This window comes from Idiotropiscis lumnitzeri, chromosome 9 (genome assembly GCF_059441095.1).
Source record: "Idiotropiscis lumnitzeri isolate Australia: NSW breed Sydney's pygmy pipehorse chromosome 9, RoL_Ilum_1.0, whole genome shotgun sequence".
NCBI lineage: Eukaryota > Metazoa > Chordata > Actinopteri > Syngnathiformes > Syngnathidae > Idiotropiscis > Idiotropiscis lumnitzeri.
The window spans coordinates 8302503-8320747 of record NC_142399.1 but is presented as its reverse complement, the minus strand read 5'-3'; the positions used below and the strand labels follow the sequence as shown (position 1 = coordinate 8320747).

The following is an 18245-nucleotide window of genomic DNA, read 5'->3' as shown; positions in this document are numbered from 1 at the left end:
GGGAAAAAAAAAATCTAAACTAAATGCCACATTCATTTCAATGTCCCTTGTGCTGCTCCTTCTGGTGTGCACGCTTTGTCCACATGGGGGCAGTATGATGCAACTATACGGATAGCACATCAAGCTGCCAGTCACAAATGCTCAGTAAGATGCAGTAAAATTTGTCATTCTTCGCAGTGGATGAAGAACATGTGCTTGGGAATACTGTTCTATTACAGGGGGCACCAAGCTTTCTGAAATTGGGGGCAGTTTGATACACACTTCTGACATCACTAATTCACGCAAATTACCTGTAATAATCTCATTTTATTCAGGAATGTGAAAACGTGATCATGGTAATCATTTCCTACTATAAGTAGGAAACGGATAAATATGATTTCTATAAATCACCGCCAGTGTTTTTATTTTCTAGAAAATCACGCATCACTAGCAAGCTAGCTTAGAACAGGCCCGCCAGGCTACACATGTTGATCCGATGGACTGATGCTATTTGTGAGCTTTTCTATGTTTTTTTTTTGTATTATTTTGTAGCATTAAGATAAACGGAATGATCGTAGCGCTTTTAAAAACACCCGGTTTAATTTCTTTGTTTATCTCCCCAGAAGAGTTCATCGAAAAAGCGGCAATAGCTAGCTGGATAGCATTACTATCAAATGCGAATCCTGTCTGCTTTGTGTGCCAACGCGAATTCATCTGCTGGCCAGGCAGGAGGTCCAGCCACGCCTGTGTGAGCAGGACATTGAGGGGACTGAAAGTGAAGCAGATTTTATTCGGGGTGTTGTGGAGGTTTACAGAAAACTGCTGGATGGATGAAGGCAGGTTAAGCGTTGCGGCGAGTGCGGGCTGATGGGGAAAGCGGATTTTTTCTCTCACCACTATCTTGAGCACGGAACTGAAGATCTTGGTGTCCTCGGTCACGCCGCCTATGTAGAGCTTCCTGGTGAAGACGGGAGGGTGGTCGTTCTCATCGCGCACCTCCAGGAACACTTTAGCCGTGTTGGCTGTGACAAGACATAAGCATTTTAGAAAAACAACTTTACAGGAGGTCCATTCTTCAGAGGAAACTGGGGAGAACATGTAAACTCCACACAGGATAGCTGCAGCTGAGCTTCAAGCCCAGAAACTCAGAAATGCATATCAGATGTGCAAACCACCAGGCGAACGTGCCAACCAGATTGAAACCAAAATGACAGAAAATAATTTCCAAATGTAATTTTTTTTGGGGGGTTCAGGTCTCCATACAGTATGTATGATTCATGAACAGTTGAAGCAGGTCCAAACTTTTGATTCATCATGACATGACACATCAGTTTCTCGCGTCCTCACTGATGGGCCCATCGAACGCTGCCGGCCGTCATTGGCCCGAAAGATAATCAGAACCAGCGCTGATCGAACGTTACATCATTTGAACTGAAAATGGTTGTGTCACTATCATTTCGCCACGCTCGTCAGCTGGACCACAATTTTAAATGAAAACTTGAAAAATCATTCCCCGTGTCACACGCTAGGCATCTCATTGCTGAGATGTGTTTTGCTTAATAAACTTTTGATCAGAATTATTATTTCTTTTTGCATTTATTTAACTATTATAAAAATATGAAGAAAAGTCTCAATCACACGATTTGAGTCTGACCATAATGTGAAAAATATTTTTAAGAGTTGCAATATTATGAGGAAAAAGTCACAATTTTATGAGGAATAACAATCTTAATATTATGACAAATGGGGTTTAATTTTATATGTAAAAAAAAAAAAGTCCAATTAAACTAAACAAATTCTAAGTTTGAGGACAAAACTGCTTTATTATTATTAAAGGAAGCAAAAGTTGAAAAATAAAGTTGTATATATAATCAATGATGAAATAAATTGTCATTATATGAGAATAAAGTTGTAATATGCGGAAAAAGCTGTCATTTTACAATCATGAAGTTTTAATCGAGGGGAAAATTAAAAAAAAAACAACAGAGTTGTGCTTTTAAGAGGAAAAAAATAAATCTAATCAAAATATTGAAGGAAGTTGCTGTTTAATATTATGAGCATAAATAAAACAATATGTTTGTATTAAAACAACGCGAGTTGACAATGTTGGCAAGTTAAATACAAGTTTCACAAATGCTAAATAAATGATATAAAGACAGCCATTTTCTAAATTGTTTTGCAATTTTGACACGCGTTAAAAAAACTCAACATGCAGCAGCAGCATGTCATTGTACATTCAGAGGTAATTTTCATCAGTATTTCTTCAGATTTTTTTTCTTTAGCCGTTAAAAAGATTGGTGGCCGCCCGCAGCAAGCAACGACGTGCTCTCATCTTAGTTGGAGATTGCTTCTAAGCACACGAGCGCCAGGAGCTCGTTTGGTTTCATCCGACGGCATTAGAGTCAATAATGAGGCCGACTTGCTTTGATCAATGACGATATTACGCAGCGAGAAACGCAAAATGGAGCCGGGCTCTCCTTTTGCCTCCAATAAGCACATCAGGAAATCAACAATTGAAATTCGCCAACCAAACAGTGGGCTGTTGAGTCTCGGCGAACCTGTCAAAATGATGATGAAATATCATCCGAGGCGAGTGGGTGTGTAACTCTCCAATTAATCTTGGAAAAGTTTGCACTAACTAAAACTTTCTGCAGGCCATCATTAAAAAATGCAAATAATGGGAATTTTTTTTTAAAGGTCAGCCCAAATCAAGCAATACAAATACAGAGATACGTGGCAATTTAATTAGTCCTGTTGCCAAGATCGTCACTTAATCATCTTTCCCAGTTGAAATAAAGCCAAATGTAATAACAAGGCTCAAATTGTTTTGTTTTTATGATTCGCGGCACAGTTTTTCCAATCACTGAATTCATTTGGAGTCTATTTGGAAAAACTAACAACTAAGTAACAAGTATTTCCCACAAGAATATTGATGTACTTTTAACCTTACAGAACAATACTTGTCAGAAATGTAGCTTATTTGCCGCCACGGAGGCAATAATTACTGTCTTCGGAATGATTGCGTAACGTGTAACAGCCGACGCCTTTTGTTAGCTAGCCTATGTACCATAGAAAGCACTCGCCCGTGCCTCAACCTCCACACATTAACACATTAATAAAAACATTTACATTACATCGGGAGAAAAGTTTAAGACAAACTACTGTACAATGTGTTTACATTAAACAATTTTTTTTCCGAAGTAATAAACTTAGCATCTCAAAATATACAGTACATCAATAATCATGTCCAAAGATGTACGTTATAAAATTAACCGACAGCCGTTGTTTACGATAGGGGTAAAACGCAGTGTCATGTATTGAAGAGACACAAGTTTGCGTTAGTCAAAGATTTTGAACACGTTCATATTGCCTCATAAATACGTTTATTACTCTCGATTGCTCAGTGGAAGCTGTTAAAACTATTGCCTAAAAGCGTAAGAGTAAGACCTCCTCTTTATGTGGATCGTTTTCAAATTCGTTGATGCGAGCGCATCTGTATCAATAGTGGATCTTTGACGTATTTCACCTCTGAAGAAAAAGACAGAAGATATCGTCGTGTTGGCAACTATATTAATTTACTATGTCTATTTCTTCTATGTTGCAGTTACTATATTTATAAATATACCGCACAATTGTTGTCTGTAAGGACTAGAAAACTTCACAAAAGCAAAAATAGTACGCCTTGTCTACGGAGTTTTCTTCTTTAGTTCGCAGGCTGTCTAACCGAGGACAGCACACGCAGGATTGGAGAGGATTGAGACATATATATATATATATATATGAGACAATAATAATTATAATAATAAAAAATCAAGGTACCATTAAAATAGACCAAAATGTGTACAATAGCAAAAATCTTTTCAGCTCTTCAGTGTAGGCTGAGAAAAAAACACACCGTCATATCCCATTCGTCTTCTTTTGGCATGCAAAAGTGTAAAGTCATGTTGCATTGGAGCGCAGGGAGCGCCAGGAGATTTGGACGCACACCGACTGCACATCAGATTACAGCCACAAAAGCTGTGAGACAGAGAGCAAGGACCCTCGGGGATGCGCATGAAGTCCGCTCACTTTCTCTGCTGCTTGCTTTTTTCTTCATGGAAACATTGACTATTTTCAACCTGTCCTCGCAACATGGGATTTTTGTTTTTTAACAAGTGGGGGCACAATTAGTTTTACTGTGGTCAACATAGGCTGAAGCACTTCCTCACCAGACATAGAACAAAAAATTTAAATATGGACAAAATACATCCAGGTGTGAAAAATACGAGGCAAGGCAACTTTATATTTACATAACATATTTCATACGTAAGACAAGTCAATGTGTTTAGCAGTGGCCCATTTTGTGGATGAAACACTGCGCCTCATCGTGACTGACAGCCACATTGCTGAGAAAAAAAAATGAAATAAAATAAAGAAAAAACACCGCTTGAAGATGTTTATTGCATCTCCAACAAGTCTTAAACTTGGAGTGATTATTGATCGACTTTATATCAAAGCGAAAACGCTAGCAACGTGATTAGCGAGTCTAGCTTCTGGTGTATTCAACGCAACCTGGTTTTTCAGTTTGCCCTATTTTGAGCTGAAAAAAAAAACAAAAACTGAATACAGTTGAGCAGAGATCCAAGTAGCACAGTGTTAAGATGCCGCTTAAAATTCTCGTTTTAGTTGGACTCAGACCGTTATTTCTCTTCTCTCACCGTGTTCATTGACAGACACGCAATTTCTCATTTCTCAAAGTCATTCACAAGAAGAAAGACCTGTTTGCCGCCGTCTAATCATATTTGTGTTAACGTGGGTGTTTGATGGTGCTTTGCCAAAAGAGGACAAAATGTCAGCGAACATATCTCGATCGCAAAAGCCTTTAACTTTGACTCCGTCAGATAAGAGATGAATGTGCGGATCTGTGGAGCTGTTGATCTGCACATCACGCGTCTGTAATTCCCGTGATTAGCATTTGAGAGCTACGCCGAGGCAAAGCAACGTACAGCAGGTCATCGATTATTCATTGCGAAACGTTTGTTCCGAACACTTCATTCGTTATTAGCTTTCATCAGCAAACTGGAAACCCGCTTGATGGATTCCGGTTGAAATATGGACGTCGTGGAGGACGGCCTCAAGGTTTCGGTGTTTTTCACACGAACGGATGACGGCAAAGTTTACTTTGACAATTGACGGAAAGGAAATAAACAACCCCACAAGGAGTCAAAATCCACGATTTGAATGCCAAGACGAGTTTCAAAATTCCAAATTAGCCAATATGTATTCATAGAGGGTGAACAAAGGCAGCGGACTGACAAGTGATCATAAAAGCTGCTTTTCAAGAAGCAGCTGCCAGAGTGGACTGGAAAAAGACGTCAAATATGTGATTTGCCCGCCTAAACAGGTTAGCTTGAAGCAAATGGAAACAGAGCAGGTAATCATGCCAGAGAGGAGATGTGTCAGCAAATACATCATCTACGTGTGTCATCTATGACACGCTTTGATCAAATGTGGCAGGATGTCGCAGAAAAAGATTTTATCGGCGTGATTGTGAATATAACCGGGGAAGATTGATGGTTTTAAATGATTCAACTTTTACCACTCTTGGGTCTTTAATGTTGTTACGAAGTACAGCAAACCTGTGCTAAAAAATAAATCTGTGCCAAATAGACGGTCATACAAAAAGGTTTGTAATCGGGTCGAAATGCCATAAAGACGACGGCACAGCACTTTTTTTTTTCCCAATTGGACAAAACTAAATGTTTTCTACCGGACGCTAAAGTTTTCGTCCCGTCTCGTCAACAAAAATTCACGTACGTCACGTCATGTTTTCGTCATCAAAGAACCTCGTTCAACTCGTCATCGTTGTCTCGTTATCGTCATGAAAAAAAGGGGCGTTCACAAAATATTTTCGTCATTGTCGCTGATAAAAACAACACTGGTCACCGCAAAAACTGAAAATCATACTATCAAACACGTTTGATATGCTCAAAAGGAAAAGATTAAGAAAAACTTTTAAAGCTGACCACCTTACACAAAACCAGGGCTGTTCAATCCTGTTCCTCGAGGGATGCTGTCCTGCCCGTTTTCCATCTGCTGCAACACACCTGATTCAAATGATCACGATTGTCATCCAGCTTCTGCAGACCTTGCTGATTATCGGATCATTTGAACCAGGTGTCTTGCAGCTGCCAGGGATGCAGGACAGCGGCCCTCGAGGAACAGGAGTGAACACCCCTGCAGTCTCACTCTCAAGTGAAGAAAAATGCGAGAAGAGATGAATATGTCCACCTGAAGCTGCCGCTAAGCAAGCAAGCTTACTGCTTTTGTTACAGCCGCAGCTGTTGCGGAAGCGTGATTTAAATAAAGATGAGTTAAGTTGAGCTCCTATTTTTATTCAATTGCTGTTGGCAATTTGTTATTTTGTGTGAACAAATAATTAATTTACTTCTGTGACCGGTGTGACTGCCATGTTAGCTTCTTGCGCAAGCCGCCGAGGGGCTAGCTGTCGCTTGTCACTCGTGATCAAAAGATAAGAGTGCCAAGTGTGTCGCATGACATGCGCGAGTGACACTTTCAAGTGAAGAGAATGTTCCGGTTTCAACTTATGCATATGCTGTAGCTGTCAAGCAACCTCATCAACCAAAAAAGTCATCAGGGGGAGGCGTGGCTCAGGGATAGAGCGGCCATTTGAAGAATTTCATGACATTAAATGTCACCGAATCAACATTGGTATAATTTTGGCTAGAGGGAAAATTGAATTTGTTTTGTTGTTTCAACCAAAACCTTCCAAGATTACTTGGGTTAAGATATTGGTATGACAATAGTTTCATCCCAGTGGCAATTTCAAATGAAGTACACTGAAATAATCCGAAATGTGATTTTAGCCCCCCCCCCCCCCCCTCGCATTCACAGACACCCGCTTCTTACTTTTGGAAGGCACGCGCAAGTTGGACATGACAACCAGCAGCGAGTCGGCCTGCACCCTCAGGACGTAGCTGGTCACATTTTCATAGTCCAGCGGCTTGGCGGTGGTGATGACGCCCGTTCTGTTGTTCACACGGAAATGACCTGCAAGCAAACAAAAGCGCGGCGGTGTGAGGCCAAGTGAAATGGACAAAACAAAACCGGGCAAAAAAAAAAAAAAGAAAAAAGTGGATCATGGCCAGGAGAAAAACGGAGAAAAACAAAAGTATCACTTTTCTACCTGAAGCTTACCGGAATTTTAGTATTAATCTTTAACTTTGTCAATTTTTGAACTAACACTTGATGTGTATATGAAAATCACACTAAGACTAATTCTAATTGCACGTCTACTGGCATGTTCAAGCAACGCTATGATGAGGGTTACGCTGGAAAATGTTTCAAGCGAAGGAATTTGACATTTCTCTAAAAGGAAAAATAATTAAAGTGCATTAGCTCTTGTAATGAATGTAAAAAGGATCATAAAACTCATTAAAAACGTAAAAGGGTAATCTTCCTCGACCATTAATGCAAGCAGGGATGTAGTTATGTTTTTTTTTTTTTTTTTAATTGACTAAGTCATCGTCAATTTTCAAAGTCCATAGGCAAGCTAATGTGACACGGTGTGCACGTTAGTCACAAGCTTATACATAGACAATTAATATTAGAGTTACAATTCCGTCACCGGTATTTTCACAGCAGTGTATTGCATAGAATTCCAAGTTTAAAAAAAAAAAAAAAGAAACCCAACTAAATTCACACCTGCCGGGTTGTCTGCTCTCTCGGGGACTAATTACGCTCGGCTGCTTTTGCCGACGAGTGTGACAAGCAGGCAGTTTGGCTTTGCAAACATTTCACCACTGCCTTTTCCACTTCAGGGCGGACAAAGGACAAACAATATGTTGGCGCGGGAAGTCTGGACCATCTGCTACTTGGCACCGGTGGTGACTCTAAGAAAGCAGTTTTATATTTCATACAGAGTCAACAGAATTTCAACTGAATGCGGAATGTCCTTGTGTGTCCCGACAAGCTCTTTGTTTCGGGGGCTTCTAGTTTGTCACTCAAACCGTCACGTGGGATTGACTGGCACTTTTTAGGAATTAAACTTCGGCCTCGTTTTTGATGAAAACTTAGTCCTTACACGCTTCAATATTTCGATGGTGGCCATCATGGTGGTACTTGACATTGAACATTTGAGATAGCTAAAAACTCATATTCCACAATCGCAATTTAAACAAAATGCAATATTTAAGATGAGGGAAGGCACACAGAACATATGATTGCAAAATATTTTGGGGGGTTGATTTCCCCTTTAATAAAAACAACTCATCAAATTGTTTTCGAGCTAACAACTTGCTTGTGCCGTTATGCTAACGTCGCCCTAAATGTCAATCACTTATATATTTCAGTTTTCCAACTTACCGTAATTGACAATTTATTTATTTATTACAGTGGTATAAATTGATAGAATAGTTTCCAACATTTTATAACGGGCTGAACTTGAATTTCTTTAAAGCTTTTTCACGGCAAATACGTGCTTTGCGGCTACACTGGCACCGAGGTATTTGAAATGTTTATGCGTCTTTTGTCATAAGCTCTTTGTAAGCAGAATGTAGTAAAGACAGCAGCAATGGAAATATACCGAAATCATTTCCCGCCACGATGGAGTAGTAGATGGTCTGGTTGATGGCGGCGGCTAGAATGGTCCCCAATGGCGTACCCACCGGCGCCAGCTCGCTAACGGGTGGGAACCTGCGGAGACACGTCAACGCCAAGATGAATTACGTGAAGACTTTGGGGATCGATGATACTCCCGCAACTCCAGCAAACATCAGCATTGGTGGTGGGGAAGAAAAAAAAAAAAAAAAGAAGATAGACTGCAATGCACTTCAGCTTTGATTCATGGAGGAGACGTTTCAAAAAGCATCACTGATTACGCTTGGCACAAACATGACTTTCAAGCTTTCTTAGATTTATTTCCAGTAAACAGGATGCAGTATGGATTAAAAAGTTTGATGAAATAAGTTGTTGTTTTTTTCTGTTGCTTTTATTCCTGGGTCATTTCGATACATATGAATTCTTCACTCTAATTTTAACCTGATTTTTTTGTTTTTTTGCATGCCTGTGATTGAACAGTATTTGTGCTCTTTTTTTTAAGTACATTTAATATAACTGCCCGATTACATAGTCTAATTGTAATTTACTATAATTACATGCAGTCTGCATTGCAGTTATTATTTTTATTTTTATATTGCATATTTTTAAACACCGACATGAGAACAACACAATACTAAAAATATTGCAATTTACATTTGATTTATTTATTCTTTAATTTCTTTTTATGAAATTATGGGCTCTGTCATTTTTTTAAACATTAAAATACATTATTATTATTATTAATATACTACTTAATAACTTGTTTGCACATTTCATTATATGTATTTGTATAGATGTGAAACAATGCTTTTTGTGTGAAATGTGCTTTAAATTTCATAACAAGATATAATTTATATACATATATTTAAATAATTAAAAAAATGACACTATTACATAAAGAGCTTTCCTCTTACCAATCATACATAAATGAGCATTTTTTTTTTCTTTTAAAGCGCATGACTCACTTTGGGGAAAACATAAATTACTGCTCAGTTATTGCAACAAAAGCACTTTGAGTTTGATTATGGAGTCGGCTTGTTCTCTCTGAGGAGATGCAGCCAGGAAAGGAAAAACATTAGTATGGAGCAGATGCAGCGATAAAAGGCAGGTCAGGTGGGATGTTTAGGAGGACGAAGGTTTGGATAAACGTATGGAAAAATATCCCCCGGCCAGAACTCCTTACAGAGCAGCATGAATAACGCTAATTACACCTTTTTCAACATTTATCAGCGCTAAACTCCCAAATGATGCTCTCAGCGTGAGGGAAATCTGAAAATTGGCTTCAATGTTAATCACAGTGATGGCACGCATTCAAGCCACTACGCACACGGCCCTCCCTTTAGGGGCACGGTCCTCCCAGCTTCATCATGAGCAACATATGGAAAGAGCTTCCGCTTCTGTTTGCATAGCCAACAAGATATGGATGACATGACATGCCTTTCTTTTTAATGAAATGGAACACTGAAACATTTTCTTGATTTAAGGTTGGGGGGGAGGGAATCCATAAATCTGATGGTGCTGTCACATCCAATGATGGAAGACAGAATTGATTAAAACAACATCTTGCCCTAGTGTGCGTGTAATATCGATGGAACAGCCAGAACACATCTCAGGTTGTGTTGAGCTAGCCTCAATGCTAGCGCTACGCATACAGTGGCTCTTTATTGACTCAAGTGTGCTAGGCCCAAGGACGATGTACTTCATCTATACAGATGACAAATCTGCTAAATCTTAATAATTAGCGTCTGTTTATGATCAGCTAAGATACCTCATAACACAGATTAGTTCAATGACTGATTAGCAAGAATTAGTTTAGCTCCTTTGTCAAATCTTGGATGGATCGCAAATTTATACCTGTGCAACAATGATCGTATTTTCCACATAAAATTTAACATTTTTTGTATTTTTATTTTAGAAAAAAAGTCCCCACCATTGGTGTATCAGCCAGGATGCCTCATAATGCAGGTTAGTTAGCCATTAGCACTTATTAGCTTAGCTTCCAGGTCACATATTTTATGGAATGTAAATTTACTTTTGTACAAAAAAACAAACAGAAAAAAGAAATAAAAACAGAAAAAAAATTATATATATATATACATACATATATATATATATATATATACATATATATATATATATATATATATATATATATATATATTGTTATGTTATGTTAAAATGTTTTTTATTTTAGAATAGCATCTCTGCCATTAGTGAACCAGCTAGGACTTTCCCGAACAGATGAGTTCACAATACTTTTGCTTACTACTCTGTTTTTGTTGCCCGGTGTATGTAAAAAAGGTGTCAGTTTGAACTTAAACTACCAGCATCAAAATCACATCTATCGGCCAACTGTTTTAAATTGCCGTTGAACGAACATTCAATCAGAGTCTTGTCCGGGCTTATCTCCGACAGCGTTCCACGTCATCACATCGTGTCAAGGCAACATTCATAAACCGGCTGCCATTATCACAGAGAAGCGCGTCACCGCTTCCCGTCCCTGGACACCAAGCCAAGCGGCAATTATTCAACGGCGGGGCCCAATGGAGCACCGAGCGGGAAATGCAAGTCATTTATATTACCCAAACAGAACATTATTCACATGCCAATGGCGGCGCAATAAATTATGCGAGCACATCAATATCAGTCATTTTGCAGCATGGGGTGATCCAAACGGTCTGCTGTATGATTCTTCCGGGCCTCTCGTATTATTCACCTCCCGTGTCCTGATGGGGTGCATGGAGATGATTTTCCAACTTTGTGATGACTTTTTCACCCTTTTTTTTTTTAATGAAAACTTTGCGCCAGGTAAACACATTGCGGCTGTTCCACCTGCCAACTGTCTAAAAGATTACGTTTTGTACTCAGGCGAGCACTGAAGCGATGTCATTTATTTCCCCCTCTTTTAACACTGGTGTGTCTTTTTCCGATGCACTGTACTCCTTTCAGTCGGAAATTGGTTTCCTGCATGTGAAGCCTCGCATAACTGCCTAAGCTGTAAAATACCAATCAGCCCTGAAGACAAACTCGAGATGACTCATTCTTTATCATTATTCAGTCAGCGTGATGTTTTGGTTAAGTATGGAAACACGAGACGGATCATGCAATTTTTTTTTTTCAACACAATACAAAAGGTTCGCAGGTGTCTTAAACAAACGTCTTTGATATTCTTTGGTCAAATATAATGCTCACTTCCCAACCACTTGTCAAGCTGCGGTTGAAATTGTGTCATTTTGGGGGCGGTTTTGTTGCATGCTGTATATTTGACAACTCTGCTACTATTTTTCCATAAACAAAAAGCAATGATAGCACGTTTAATGATTTTTTTTTTTGTGGTGTTATTGGAGGCTTTTCTGAGATTCCAAGAGGTGTTCACTGCTCAAGTACAGACTGCAAATGAATGGCGCAAATGGACCACTTCGTAAAAGGCCTCAATCGGCTATCGGCCATCGAAAAGTCGCTACATGGCATCTGTTTTGTGTAGCTCACAGCATCGTAAACTCGGAGCCACTGTCGGGGCCGATTCAACATGTAGAATCGGGTCTGGCTGTCGGGTTAAATAAGCACTGCGATTGGCTGTTAGCGAGCGAATTAGTTCACTGGAGAAGAACGGGAAGTGACAAAAGCGGAAAAACGGGGAGAATTAAAGCTATTTCTCAAGAACTCAATCAACTTTGCTCATTTTCAAATCTCCTCTACGGACAAAACGCCTGGCTGGACAGAATAGCAAGACGAACTGATCACGCTCGTTTACGAACGACACTGTCAAAGGCTACGCATTGACTAGCGCCTCCGAAGGCATGGAGTGGTACTACTTCTCACGTATGCGCACAATGAATTTAGTTTGACCAAAGTCATCAGTGGTTCATTAAGGAAAAAAAAAAAAAACTCCAGTCTAAACTTTACAATCAATCCCAAAAAACGGGACATTTGCATACAAGCAATGGAAAATCAATTTTTCGCAACGCGTCGCATCGCCATCGTCTCAACAATAACCCAACGTTCAAACGGCAGAACCCAAACGCGCGGCCGAGATGAGAGGACGAGTCGCAAATCAGTCAGAGTAGCACAACAAGGTGTCAGAGCGAGACGACGTGACGGTCTGAAATCAGCACTCAAGGCACACGCGCGCAAGATGCTGCCACCCGCGCCGCCTCGCTATTTATGGCACCTGTAATTTGTGTGGTGAGCGGCAACAATCATATCAGCTGTTTGATTACACACCTCGGCGGCTGAACGTCGAGCCTCCTCGCCATTAGCTGACTCACGGGGGGGGAAAAACACCCTTTAAAAGCTTTGTTTATATTTTTGTATTTATTGCTTTTTATTGAGCTGAAAATGAATGTGATTGAAGGTCGAGAGCCTCATCGATATTAAGCAAGAGAACATAGCGCCTGCTTGTTCAACTTTTTCATTTTAAGCCACAGAAATTTGAAAGGGCTTCCGCTTCTTTCTGGTGACTTTTCCATTCTCTCTTTATTTCTGTTGTAACCTGCCGATGCCACTGTGACTTCCCTCTGAGAACATCCTGTTTGAAGCCTGGCAGAGGCGTTTTGGTTTCGTGATCGTCCAAATGTGAAACAGCATGATGAATGTTAAAATCCGTAAACTGAACCAGGAAACGTGTTGGTCCATTCATGGCTCAAACAAATGTTGTGAATTTTGCCTTTCAGCTCCTCATTAGAGATCAGCAAGCTGTGCAAAACGTACTGAAATATCGAACGCTTGAACATGCGCATTCGAAAAGTTTAGAAAGGGTCAACTTAGGTTGACCTGTAAAAGTTATAGTGCATTTGAGGTTGATTCTGAAATTTCACCCGAAAGCCAAATCCCAAACTTTTTGTGAGCAGTAGTATAGTTGTTATTCCTTCTTTTATAAATTACACCCATAATGCTCGCTACACTGTCTTATAACCAAAAAATTTTAAAAATTATAATAGAATTAGTTTTAAATGGGCTATATAATCTCTGAGCAAAGCTATATTTAAAAAAAAACTTATCAAAAACAAAACAAATTCATTTTGTGAATATTTATTGTGGGGGTCTCAAAACTTAAAATTAAATTGCAAACAACCAAACGTTTACTACACTAATATAATTTTCACCATGTCCTGTGCAGTACACTTCTTGTCCTAGCTAACGTATACAAAAACGTACTGACTCATTTCTGTTTTTTGGATGTGTACGCGTATCTTCTATTTTGCTGCTCATAGTCGATTATTCTCTGCTGTAATGCGGTACCAAAAAGTCTTCTGACAAAAGATAACTGTACAAGCTGAGCACTTATTCGGGTGTTTTGCTACTTTCAGATTAGCTTAGCCGTTAGCATGGCTTCTCAGTCTTCTGTTTCACGTGTGTTTAGTTAGGGACTCCTTGTCCTCCTTAGGTGATAACGATACTGAGACTTAGAGATCAAAACTGTGGAAGGAAAAAGTTCAGTGGCGCTAGCGAACAAATCACAGCTCATAGCTGTGTTAGCTTAGCTCGTAGCTTTTGCCCATAAATGATCATAATGGCATTTTCCAGACTTCTTCCGGTGAATGCAATTGTTACAAACTCAAGTCCAAGCATCTTAGGTCAAATTCTGCATCGAGTTGAAGGCGCTCGCTCTCATTCTGTCTTTGACAAAGCAGCGTGGCGGCTAAGTGACAATTAAATCGTTTTTAGTGGCTGCTACCTGATTGATCGAAAGCTAAAAATAGCCGCAGTCGGCGAAGTGCGCCGGGGAAAACGTCCGAGGAGAACGTGAGATTCACTCAAACGTCACGCTATGTTTCTTTTGCAAGTGAAAACATTATCCCAGGCTGGGGAGTTCTCCTGCGTGTTGTTTTTGAAGGCAGCAAAAAAAGCAAATTGGCTAAAAGTACGTAGCGTTAACAAAGGCCGAGATTAGACGAGCAGCCGCCGTGCCGCGGATGACAACCGCGTCCCCGCAATCCTTCTCAGGGAAGCGTTCTCATCATTGCAGAAACATAATATAATCTTTGGTGCGAGGGGTGCTGACCAAATTGCACTTTTTTTTCTCCCCCATTTCCCATTCTTCAACAGGATATGAGAAGCTGTGTGTATAGCGAGCACATCGCAGGGGCTGCCAAGAGGAAGCCGAGCTGTTATCAAGTCCTGATAAAGTCGTTCTGGTGGAGGAGTTCTAAGCTGCTGAGAAATACCAAGAGACGAGTCCAGGTATAGAGATTACTATAAAGATGTTTCATATATGACAAGAGGGGGGGGGGGGGGGATGAGAAAAACATTGCTTTTGTAGGACGGAAAGTGAGCTGATGTACACTCAAATGAACAGCGGAGTTTTTCAAATATTTCATCAAAAGCAATATATTGAACTACACAAGACTACACAACTACAAAAAAAATGTAACTCATTCAATGCCAGCCATCACAACCGTCAAGTGCCATTTTAGGAGACAGATTTTTCAAGACCCATATGAGGAATGTGTTCGATGATTTTTATACCTAATCTATAAAAATGAAAGAATAGACTCTCCTTTCAAAAAAAAAAAAGTTGGAGTCTGCCTTTTTCTGTTCTTGAACTCATTCATTGCCATTGACGGATATCGACGCCAAAAAGTAAATTTATTTTGGCCGTGAATGATTGTGATCGCGATAGTTAATGATCAGCAGTAGAACAGGTAAGAAAAAAATAAATTGCTTTTCCCATAACTGGAGAAAATTTGCTTTTCCTGTAAACAAAAATATCGAGCAAAACAGCTGCTTTGATGCGGATATTTTTTCTTTCATGACACCTCAAACATCTGAACAACGTTTTTATTCTTTGAAAGAGCTCATTCTTTTGATTGCGAAGTGAAATACCGGCACTTGAGTGACGCCAACTCACCAGGACGGCTGCGTCAGACATAAGAGGATGCTCGCGTGATGACCTTGTCAAATTTCCAAGATCGTTGTTGTACTTTTTTCCATTTATGACACACACATCTGCTATCATCAAACATATAGTACTCGGTGATATCAATGTTTATGTTCCCTCTTCAAACGTATCCATCAGATTGTCTAACTAAACGACTGTTGACTGTCGTTGTAGCCACCATGACAATAAAGTCCCTGTTCTCCCACTGTAAACAGTTGGCAAACAGAGAGGATTGTCAATCTTGAATGTTCCCCCGCTACCCTCTGCTGGTGGTTTGCTCATTACCGCTTCTCGCTCTCTCTCTCTTTTTCTCTCTCTCTCTCATGGGAAAAAAAACCTCAGAAAGGCAGACATTTGTAAGTCAAAGTAGCACCGCCATGTATTGTTTTGTAATTAAATAAAAATGAATTGCTTTAGCGACAGGGCCATCTGTTGTTCCTGGTGGGGCACTTCCCAAAATGCCCCGAACCACGGAACACTGAGCACGACTGCAATTCTAAAGGCGGACTCGGCTATGCAATATGCAAGACCCAAAGTCACTTCTCATTCCTTTCACATTCAAATGAGTACAAATAAATAAAGAAATAAACCATACACTCACTATGAGGGGCGAGGTGGTTGTGGGGGGGCGGGGGGGGTAAGATGTGTCTACAGGCAGCGGCAGAGAGTCCTGGTGTCAACACGACATGCCACGAGAGGCGCGGGCGGCACACAGGTGTCAGCCAAGCGCGCCAGCCTCGGGCCCGATGGCAGCGTGACGCTTACGAGACGAGGCAGAGGCGTACAAACCTCGCCACGTGCCACGAGATGCGGTTGGGGGGGGGGGGGGGCAGTGAGCTTTGCACTGTGTCAAGTCTCTCTGCTCCACATCGTCGTGAACGTGCACATATGGGCTCACTAATGCGATCCGGCGCGTTCTAGTAATTACCGTAAGAAGCAGGCGATTGGAATGACTGTTTGGCCGCATGGATATGAAAGGATTTGTTGTTATGGCAGCCTGGTACGGTGTCAGCGCGTTTGCTCGGAGGACAGTACGCAGACTCCTGCTATTGAAAGGAATTTCTGTTCATTCAATCAAAAGTGACAGCAGCAAGGAAAGGAGGAGGGATGACTGTATTTGTGATTTCTGCAACAATGTCTTTTTTTATAGAGGGGACAAAAATGAAAACAAATGTACAATAAACTCTCAATATAGCGGGGCCTTGAGAGTTGAATGCGTTCTGTTGTCACACTTGTCTGATATTGTACTTTATAAAAACACACTAATGACGCATTTAAATCGGATGTAAAAGAATGAATCCATTTTTGGCACATTGTTCACATTTTAACCAGCTGGGGGCAGTATAAGAGCTCAGTAGGTCGCAGTAATATTTATTGTTCTTTGCAGAGGATAAAGAATGTCTGTTCGTGTTTTTACTGTATATTATCTTTAAACTAGTGTAGCTATGCTATCTGTTAGCCTTTCTATTGTATTTTCCATTCTGTGTTAGCATTAAGCTAAGGCGAAGTTAGGTGCTTGTTCTGAATCAAGTTGAGTTGTAGTATCTGAACTTTTTGCCCACAAGTCAAAGCAAAAATGATCCCAATGATGATTTGGAATTTGAAAAATGAAATTAAATTGGGACACCTGTAACGCAAAATGCCATTGTACCAGCAATCGGGCTGTTTCTTTATCCAATTTAGATTTCACGTTCATCCTCACCAGGCCAGGATGTTCCATTTGGTCCTTGATTCTGTCAACTGACAATTTTCTAGCAATTAACACATTAAAACATTTAATAACCAGGATCTCTTGTGTGGATGCCTCATTTTCTTGACCTTTTCGTGTTTGTCTTATTAGATAAATATCGATTCGCAAGTTCATTCATTCAGCCACCAAAATACCAAGAAACAACAGAGGATGCCAGTCAGCTTTATATTCCGCGTCTTCGAGATGGCGTACACGCAAAATACAATGTGCTTCCACCAAAGTGCCATTTCAGCAGAATGGCGCAGTGACACGGCCCGTCGGAAAGAATCATTTTCATTTACACGCGATTCAAGATTAGGCCGCATAATGTTACCTCAACAGAATCGCCGTGGAGCTAACTATGTTACATAAACTCGATTAGACAAAGAACAATAAATCAATCTGAGATTTGCAGTCAGGCCTCTGCGAGCGCCATTCTAAGGGACGCAATGAACATGTATACGTTTGGAGGAACAATACGACGAGCGGAATGTCGGAGATCTCGTAATAATGGCGATGTAGCCTTCATTTTTATTTTGTGTTCCCTCGAGAGAAGCTTTTAACAAAACCAAGACAGAAAGTTGTTTGAGCTGCTCCATGTGCTCGTATATGCTTCGTCCTCACAAATACGACAATTCAGTGCAACGGATGCACACTCGCACAACGACTGTCTTACATAGTCATATTTTTTCTGAACACACGCCACACAAATTTTAAAAAAACTTTAAACATAATGTACAATGCCCTTTTTAAGCAAACTTTAAATGGTAACGTATTGTGGATTAGACTTTTGTCTTCCAAAGCTGTTTCGTATGATTTCGTTCTTTGCTTGTCCTTATTATGTAGAGGCACGGGAGCTAAATAAAGTACGCTACAATCTACCACAACACCCTCTTCCTTTCCCTATACAAATACTCCGACGTTGTTTTGCACAAGTGACTAATAAAGAGCTTTATGCAAGCACACTTGGACTTTTTTTTTTTTTTTTTTTTTTTTTGGGAGAACTGTCGGCTGAACAGCACACACGTATCGGTCCTAAAATACATGGTATCGTTTCAT

General features: G+C 40.2%; 1 protein-coding gene across 1 annotated transcript in view; it reads right to left on the bottom strand.

Annotated features, from left to right (window-relative positions):
* The window catches only part of LOC148330108 (protocadherin-15-like), a 188746-nt gene that overhangs the window by 20959 nt on the left and 149542 nt on the right, over positions 1 to 18245 (bottom strand). The window contains exons 26-28 of the mRNA XM_088304514.1: positions 8564 to 8673; positions 6889 to 7029; positions 874 to 1001 (exon numbers count right to left, since the gene is read on the bottom strand). Of these exons, the coding sequence (XP_088160640.1) occupies positions 874 to 1001; positions 6889 to 7029; positions 8564 to 8673 (379 nt within the window). The remainder of the gene's footprint in view (positions 1 to 873; positions 1002 to 6888; positions 7030 to 8563; positions 8674 to 18245) is intronic.